This window comes from Tachysurus fulvidraco, chromosome 6 (assembly GCF_022655615.1).
Source record: "Tachysurus fulvidraco isolate hzauxx_2018 chromosome 6, HZAU_PFXX_2.0, whole genome shotgun sequence".
In the NCBI taxonomy this organism is placed as follows: domain Eukaryota; kingdom Metazoa; phylum Chordata; class Actinopteri; order Siluriformes; family Bagridae; genus Tachysurus; species Tachysurus fulvidraco.
Window position 1 is genome coordinate 31894667 of NC_062523.1, and position 10000 is coordinate 31904666.

The 10000-nt window shown below is 43.7% G+C and overlaps 1 protein-coding gene across 8 annotated transcripts in view; it reads right to left on the bottom strand.

The window, feature by feature from the left end:
* LOC113642114 (anosmin-1) overlaps positions 1–10000 on the bottom strand; it is a 20931-nt gene that overhangs the window by 7371 nt on the left and 3560 nt on the right. For 7 of the 8 annotated variants that reach the window (XM_047815413.1, XM_027145452.2, XM_027145456.2 and 4 more), the window contains exons 2-4: positions 7527–7574; positions 1300–1362; positions 988–1210 (exon numbers count right to left, since the gene is read on the bottom strand). In XM_047815413.1, the coding sequence (XP_047671369.1) occupies positions 988–1210; positions 1300–1362; positions 7527–7574 (334 nt within the window). The remainder of the gene's footprint in view (positions 1–987; positions 1211–1299; positions 1363–7526; positions 7575–10000) is intronic. The other variant, XM_047815414.1, reaches the window with a different exon arrangement.

Consider the following 10000-nt stretch of genomic DNA (forward strand, 5'->3'; position numbering starts at 1 on the left):
TTCATCACTATGGTGCCACTCCATCAGAGGACAAACTGTACACCTGGTATGTGGGACTAACATCTCACCTGGACCTACACAGTAGTGCTGTAGTGCTTTTTAGCCTGATTAATGCCTCGTAAAGACTGCTCCTTATTTGCAGACCGTTTATTACCTTTCGTGGTGGATACTAACTCAGAAAATATGAGAGCAATGATGGCCCTAAAATGCACAAGAACTCACTCTGGGAAACTTCTGCCAGCATCAACCAGTCAGACAGGTGACGTTGGTCAGATGGCCACTCAAGGATAAATGTCCTAAAGCAGAACGTCCTTCTGATTAAAGCAGGTCAATAATCAGTGCACACCGACTCATCTGAGGAGATCCATGTAATCGGGTCATGTGGTTCTGATGGACACCTATTGAACTTGTACTGGACAATATTGTCATTGCAGGAATGTCTGTCGAGCTAAGACTAGAGACTTGGATAAAAGATGATGTATGAAGTGGGCAGAGCTTCCAGAGAGCTTGACATGCCTACACAGCTGTTATTACCTGCTCTCTGCCATCCCACTATCAGCGTTTCTGATTAAAATCATTTAAAAAGAAGTTATACAGCTCAGAGGTTTCTACAGATGGTCCGAGATGAAAGGTCACATTCCATTTTAAAGCTCAGTGACAGACAAACCAGAGCTAAAGGTCCTCCACCTGCTGGTCCTCACATCTGACAGCAATTTGAGATCCAACGCTCAATTTCCACTTTAATGCTTTACAGCTTCACACAGATTACAGCACCTCCACCCCCGAGAACAAAGAGAAGAAAAGGGAACCGTGATGAACACCGAGGTAAACAACGACCGGTCTGAAGGTAAATAAGAAAGTAGACAAAAATATAAAGTCTTGTGAGACTGTGGTTAAGCAGTAAGATGTTAGAGGATAAAGTTAGTAGTATTTATCCGTTTATAGTAACATTTAATGTTCTATAAAGTCCATCTTACACGACTGTACCTTTATAAACGTTCCTGGGAACCTGACAGGTTCGTCCACAGCCGTTCGAGCAGCACTTCTTGTGGGCGGAGCAGTGGACGTCGCTCTGACAACTCTCCACACAGGCGGCAGCAAATCCGCTCGCTCGATCCGGAGCTGGACACGCCCCCTGTTTCACCGACGCCACCGAGAGGAAAAACTCACAGCTGACCACACACTCGGACTGTTTATTTGGGAAGACGGTCTGGACATAGGGAGAGGGAGGGAAACACGGATCAGTCAGGAAGCGTTAGCATTACGCATTAGCATACAGTCATAGAAATGAACACTTACCTCACACAAATCCTGACACTCGCTCTCTCTGAGATCCCATGATGCTTTGCAGGGCTCCAGACACTACAGAAATATCATGAAAAGCAGAAGCACACGTGATGCCATGTGAAGAAGACTTTAATCACCTTCCTCAGAATACACACATCTGTGCTCACATCTGTCACATAAAGACTGAAGTGTGTAGCTGAGAGCGCTAACGTAACGCCTCAGTGTGCAGGCTACCGATTAGCACAGTTTAAAGAGATAGTGAGGAAGAAAGGAATGAAAACGGAAGGAAACGTGATGTAATATGGACAGCGAGTGAAGCACTGACACTGAATTAGTTCAGTTTGTGATTATTAACACATTTGTCATTTTTCAAGACAAAAGAAGCTTTGCTGTGTTAATGCGCTGGTCCAACATCTGAAACCCAATTTAACATCTATTTATCAAATATGTTTATGCTTTAAGCACTGAATTACTTACTGACTGAATTACTTACTGACTGTATTACTTACTGACTGAATTACTTACTGACTGAATTACTTACTTACTGACTGTATTACTGACTGACTGAATTACTTACTGACTGAATTACTTACTTACTGACTGTATTACTTACTGACTGAATTACTTACTGACTGTATTACTTACTGACTGTATTACTGACTGACTGAATTACTTACTGACTGTATTACTTACTTACTGACTGTATTACTTACTGACTGTATTACTGACTGACTGTATTACTTACTGACTGTATTACTGACTGACTGAATTACTTACTGACTGTATTACTTACTTACTGACTGTATTACTTACTGACTGTATTACTTACTGACTGTATTACTTACTGACTGAATTACTTACTGACTGTATTACTTACTTACTGACTGAATTACTTACTGACTGAATTACTTACTGACTGTATTACTTACTGACTGAATTACTTACTGACTGTATTACTTACTTACTGACTGTATTACTTACTGACTGTATTACTTACTGACTGAATTACTTACTGACTGTATTACTTACTGACTGTATTACTGACTGACTGAATTACTTACTGACTGTATTACTTACTTACTGACTGTATTACTTACTGACTGTATTACTGACTGACTGAATTACTTACTGACTGTATTACTTACTTACTGACTGTATTACTTACTGACTGTATTACTGACTGACTGAATTACTTACTGACTGAATTACTTACTTACTGACTGTATTACTTACTGACTGAATTACTTACTGACTGTATTACTTACTGACTGTATTACTGACTGACTGAATTACTTACTGACTGTATTACTTACTTACTGACTGTATTACTTACTTACTGACTGTATTACTTACTGACTGAATTACTTACTGACTGTATTACTTACTGACTGAATTACTTACTGACTGTATTACTTACTGACTGAATTACTTACTGACTGAATTACTTACTGACTGTATTACTTACTTACTGACTGAATTACTTACTGACTGTATTACTTACTTACTGACTGAATTACTTACTGACTGAATTACTTACTGACTGAATTACTTACTGACTGAATTACTTACTGACTGTATTACTTACTTACTGACTGTATTACTTACTGACTGTATTACTTACTGACTATTACTTACTTACTGACTGAATTACTTACTGACTGTATTACTTACTGACTGAATTACTTACTGACTGTATTACTGACTGACTGTATTACTTACTGACTGTAAGAACGAGTGAAAACGAAGGTGTGTGTAGCCTCACGTCCATACTGCAGGGAAACAGGACGCAACTGAATGAACTGTTTAAAATATTCTTTTGAGTGGAAAAAAAAGTGTTTGATGTTTCAATCGTTTAAAACTCATTTTGTTTTTTTCTCTAATTTTCTATGTGAGCTGTGTACATGTGAACAAGTGAAGGAAATAATGCGCTTATTACAGTGCATCTCTCACACACACACACACACACACACTCTCTCATACACTCACACACACTCACTCACTCACACACACTCATACACACTCTCTCTCTCACACACACACTCACTCTCTCATACACTCACACACTCACTCTCTCTCAAACACACACTCATACACACTCACTCTCTCATACACTCACACACTCACTCTCACACACACTCACTCACTCACACACACTCTCTCTCTCACACACACACTCACTCTCTCATACACTCACACACTCACTCTCTCTCAAACACACACTCATACACACTCACTCTCTCATACACTCACACACTCACTCTCACACACACTCACTCACTCACTCACACACACTCATACACACTCACTCTCTCTCACACACACACTCACTCTCTCATACACTCACACACTCACTCTCTCTCAAACACACACTCAAGCACTCTCACACACACTCACTCACTCACACACACTCATACACACTCACTCTCTCATACACTCACACACACTCATATACACTCACTCACTCACTCACACACACTCATACACTCACACACTCACTCTCTCATACACTCACACACACTCATACACACTCACTCACTCACACACACTCATACACACTCACTCACTCACACACACACACACACACACACACACACACACACACACACACACACACACACTCACACTCACACACACACACACACACAGACATACTCACTTACTCACTCACTCACTCACTCACTCACACACACTTACTCACTCACTCACACACGCACCCATACACACTCACTCTCTCTTACACTCACACTCACTCTCTCTCAAACACACACTCACACACACTCATACACACTCACTCACTCACACACACACACACACACACACACACACACACACACACACACACACACACACACACACAGACATACTCACTTACTCACTCACTCACTCACTCACACACACTTACTCACTCACTCACACACGCACCCATACACACTCACTCTCTCTTACACTCACACTCACTCTCTCTCAAACACACACTCACACACACTCATACACACTCACTCACTCACACAACCACTCACACAGTCACTCTCTCTCCTACACACACACTCACTTACATACTCACTCACACACTCACACTCACTCACTGTCTCTCACACACATTCACTCTCTCTCACACACACTGTCATTCTCTCACTCACTCTCTCTCACTCACACACACTCACTCTGTCACACACTCTCACACAGTCTCTCTCATACACACTCTCTCTCTCTTACACACACACACACACACACACACACACACACACACGCACACGCACACGCACACATACTCACACACGCACACACACACACGCAAACGCACACATACATACACACACACACGCACACACACACACACACACACACACACACACACACGCGCGCGCAAACGCGCACATACATGCACACACACGCACACACACACACACACACACTCACATACTCACACACTCTCACACACACAAGCACACAACAGAACTTTCTTTACAAAACATTACAACAGTAATTCAGACAAACATGTTTTTTCCTGCTGATGTGGGGAAGTTGCTTAGCAGGTGGCATCAGACACAAAGTCTTAGCTTTAATTATTGATTTAAATGCAGCCGGAAGAAACTGACAACAAAGAGGCCTCTCAGAGAGAGAAAAAGAAAGAGGACGACTACGAAAGAATAGAAAGAATGAATTATTCATGCGCCCCACAATCGGAGGATGGTGGGTAATTTATGAGCCGAGTAAACGAGCAGGGGAAGATTAGCGCTGTGCATTAAAACTTTATGAAAGCTTTGGTATGAAAATAAACTAAAATCAAAACATCCAACCAAACTGGAGACTTTAATGAACACTAAACCTCGTGTCCGTACTGTCTTCTGTCTGCTCTGACATGGTGCTATGGTCTTTCTGCTCATGTTACTGAACAATATGCAGAAACAGGAAGAAACCTGGCAGAGAATCATAAAGAAATTTAGGAGTTCCTCATGGCTCAGTGTTAGGTCCATGCTCATTTCTACACGCTGGACATTAGACCTTTACTCCAGGCTTAATCAAAGGTGAAAACAGATGAAGATGAAGAAGGTCAGGAAAGTTAGAAACTTAATCAACTTTCCATGCACTTCATTTCATATCTGACGTGATGGGAATCGATTCAAATACGAATTACGATTTACAAATACGAATCTATTCTGACTCGATATAATTCAGTTAAATGTATGTTTTCTTTTAAACTTAAAGTTTTGCATTCTCAAATGCCCCCCCCCATGCACATATACTCTAACAACACACACACAGGATGGATTTTCACACACTCGTTACTAGCTGTGTGCTTCAATCATCGACCAAAAGGCGCTTCTGAAGTGCGTCCTGTCCACAAAACAAACAAACACTTGCCTCTCCTTTCTATAGGCACTGGAACAACACCGAGAGTGTGTTCTTTGAATGTAGACATTCAAGGATATGTGTGTGTGTGTGTGTGTGTGTGTGTGTGTGTGTGTGTGTGTGTGTTCACACACCTCAGGACTCTCTACACACACTATTCCATACAACTCACTACTCTGTGCATTGCAGTGTTCTAACCACCCTCTGTCTGTCTGTCTGCCTCGTCTGTCTGTCTTTCTGTCTGTCTGCCTCGTCTGTCTGTCTGTCTGTCTGCCTCGTCTGTCTGTCTGTCTGCCTCGACTGTCTGTCCCTGTGTCTGACTCTTTACTGTGCTGATTAACATGAAGGAAAAGAATTAGTTGTTTTGTAACATTAAGTTTGTCTCTCACTAGAATTGCACCAGTGCTTCACCACCACCACCCCACCACCTTCTCTCTCTCTCTCTTTGTGTCTGTCCATCTCTGTAAAAGGGAAGTCTTTTGAAAGATAAAGAAACAAAATGACCAAAAAGGGACAAAAGCTTCAGTGCATTCTGGGAGGCCAAAGTTTGTGCATCAGCATGCTAATGAAGGCCACATCACCCCCATCTCTCTCTCTGTCTCTCTCTCTCTCTGTCTCTCTCTCTCTCAGCTTACTTCTATTTTCCAGTGTTGGGGTTATAAAGGAGACATTGTAAACATTCCTACTCAGATCAGGCTTTGGGGAGTGAAAGCGGAGTTCCACAGCCAGCATGTTGTCTTATAGTCAGCGATACTGAATATCATTTTTCCATCCAGTTGTAAGAGTCGTAGAGAGTCTTAGTGAGTCGTAGTGAGTTGTAGAGAGTCGTAGTGAGTCGTAGTGAGTTGTAGTGAGTTGTAGAGAGTCGTAGTGAGTCGTAGTGAGTCGTTGTTGTTCCTTGAATCTGTTAAGAAGGACTTCACTTTTCCTGCAGTGAGACTGGAGACACTGCTGGCTGCTGTTACCTGGAGAAATAAACTGAGGAACACAATCAGAACCCTGGACTGAATCTCAGGACATCACCAACATTTCTCGAGAATGTTTTTCTACATTTAATATACACTACATGGCCAAAAGTTTGTGCACCCCTGACCATCACACCCTTATGCTGAATCCCAGAGTTATTTCCTTGTTGCTGTTAAAATAAACTCCACTCTTCTGAAGCATTTGAGTTCATTCATCTGCAAAGATTTTTAGCTAAAATATCTAATACCTCCGTGTTAGTAAAATGCCAAAGTCTAAAAGCTGTTGCACTGTTGCCATGGCAGCTGAGCGACGAGACAAGCGGACAAGCGAACGGCCATGAAACACAAAGAAACAGCTAGCTGTAGCTGGGAAAGCGGACACTTCAAGTGCCTCTCTATTTTCTCGACATTAGTCCATGGTTCACATTTATGGGACTCAACAAGTTGCTAAGCAACAAGGTAAAGACATTGTCCATCAATAATAAAAGTCAGTTCTCAAGTCAGCTATTAGCTCTTGTTAAGTGTTTAGCTTATTCTTGCTTTTCCTGTAGATTTGAACTTTGACGCTTATTGAAAAGCAAATCATTCATTTCACACAAAAACACACAACGTAACAGGAAACTGATGTAACCTGAAGAGAAAGTGCTAGAGAATAAAAGGACACAGTGTCTCTGCCTGTTTATCTTCTAGACCCGACTTTCCCTGAGTGACCGACGCTGCTAAAATAAACAGAAAAAGGCAACAATCACACAAGTGTAGTCACCCCACATACCTGAGTGTGTGTGTGTGTGTGTGTGTGTGTAAAGGAATATAATGTAAAGAGATGATGTTAGGGTTTAGTGGACATCATCAGTGGTCAGTAATAAAGCGATACAGCAGGACATAGTGTACATGAGGACAGACTGTATAATGTTACTGTACCTTAGAACACTGCTTATGACTCTGACACCAAACCAGAGATCCGTTTCCCTGTAACGAAAAAATAAACAACACGCTGTGTTATAATCATGCAGCAGCAGTAACGCAGCCCTAACCCTAACGCAGCCCTAACCCTAACGCAGCCCTAACCCTAACGCAACCCTAACCCTAACGCAACCCTAACCCTAACGCAGCCCTAACCCTAACGCAACCCTAACCCTAACGCAGCCCTAACCCTAACGCAACCCTAACCCTAACGCAGCCCTAACCCTAACGCAGCCCTAACCCTAACGCAGCCCTAACCCTAACGCAACCCTAACCCTAACGCAGCCCTAACCCTAACGCAGCCCTAACCCTAACGCAGCCCTAACCCTAACGCAGCCCTAACCCTAACGCAACCCTAACCCTAACGCAGCCCTAACCCTAACGCAACCCTAACCCTAACGCAGCCCTAACCCTAACGCAGCCCTAACCCTAACGCAGCCCTAACCCTAACGCAGCCCTAACCCTAACGCAGCCCTAACCCTAACGCAACCCTAACCCTAACGCAACCCTAACCCTAACGCAGCCCTAACCCTAACGCAACCCTAACCCTAACGCAGCCCTAAGCCTAACGCAACCCTAACCCTAACGCAGCCCTAACCCTAACGCAACCCTAACCCTAACGCAGCCCTCACCCTAACGCAGCCCTAACCCTAACGCAACCCTAAACCTAACGCAGCCCTGACCCTAACGCAGCCCTAACCCTAACGCAGCCCTAACCCTAACGCAGCCCTAACCCTAACGCAGCCCTAACCCTAACGCAACCCTAACCCTGCCCTAACCCTAACGCAACCCTAACCCTAACGCAGCCCTAACCCTAACACAACCCTAACCCTAACGCAACCCTAACCCTAACGCAACCCTAACCCTAACGCAGCCCTAAACCTAACGCAGCCCTGACCCTAACGCAGCCCTAACCCTAACGCAGCCCTAACCCTAACGCAGCCCTAACCCTAACGCAGCCCTAACCCTAACGCAGCCCTAACCACACTCTTTATTTCACATAATATCAGAAACAGAGTTCTCCCACAGTGCTGCTGGATCCTGGACTCTGATTGGTCAGAAGGTGTTGATTAATTCTCTCGGACACTAAACACACACCGAACCAGGTTTAGGTAGAACGAGACACGGCCCAAACTTTTACAACTTTGGAAGACAAGTGCCATGGTACAGCAGGTGGTTATTACAGAGCTGCTAGGGCCAAGTTAAAGAGTCCAGGTGGTTGCTATAGTGTTGCTAGGTTGTTCCAGGTGGTTGCTATAGTGTTGCTAGGTTGTTCCAGGTGGTTGCTATAGTGTTGCTAGGTTGTTCCAGGTGGTTGCTATAGTGTTGCTAGGTTGCTCCAGGTGGTTGCTATAGTGTTGCTAGGTTGCACCAGGTGGTTGCTATAGTGTTGCTAGGTTGCTCTAGGTGGTTGCTCTAGGTGTTGCTAGGTTGCACCAGGTGGTTGCTATAGTGTTGCTAGGTTGCTCTAGGTGGTTGCTCTAGGTGTTGCTAGGTTGCACCAGGTGGTTGCTATAGTGTTGCTAGGTTGCTCTAGGTGGTTGCTCTAGGTGTTGCTAGGTTGCACCAGGTGGTTGCTATAGTGTTGCTAGGTTGCTCTAGGTGTTGCTAGGTTGCTCCAGGTGATTCCTAGCATATGCTAGATGGTTGCTATGGTATTCTAGGTGCTCCTTACAGATAGTTGCTATGCTACTCCACACAGATGTTAGCAGGTTTCTAAGACAGACCACATGGTGCTTGTTGTACTGGAGTCTATGTTGAGAATTCAACACGCCGTCAGCTTAATAACACAAAACTGACTCCTGGTTGTTCGGCATATTTTAGTCTTTGTGTGTTTTCTGTCCATCAGGATGTAAACAACAGAAGTGTTGGAGATATCAGGCGTGTGGTGGACGTGTGGATTAGACACATTAACTGAGAAGATCTGAAGCAGGGACACAGACGGAACACAGCAAAGATACATGCTTTAAGACTTACACAAACAATTACACAACCTCACCACACACACACAACCTCACACCATTACACAACCTCACAACACACAACCACACACACAACCTCACACCATTACACAACCTCACCACACACACACAACCTCACACCATTACACAACCTCACAACACACAACCACACACACAACCTCACACCATTACACAACCTCACAACACACAACCACACACACAACCTCACACCATTACACAACCTCACAACACACAACCACACACACAACCTCACACCATTACACAACCTCACAACACACAACCACACACACACAACCTCACACCATTACACAAAATCACAACACACAACCACACACACAACCTCATACCATTACACAGCCTCACAACACACACACACAACCTCACACCATTACACAGCCTCACCACACACACACTACACACACACTCTCTACAACTCACACACACACACAC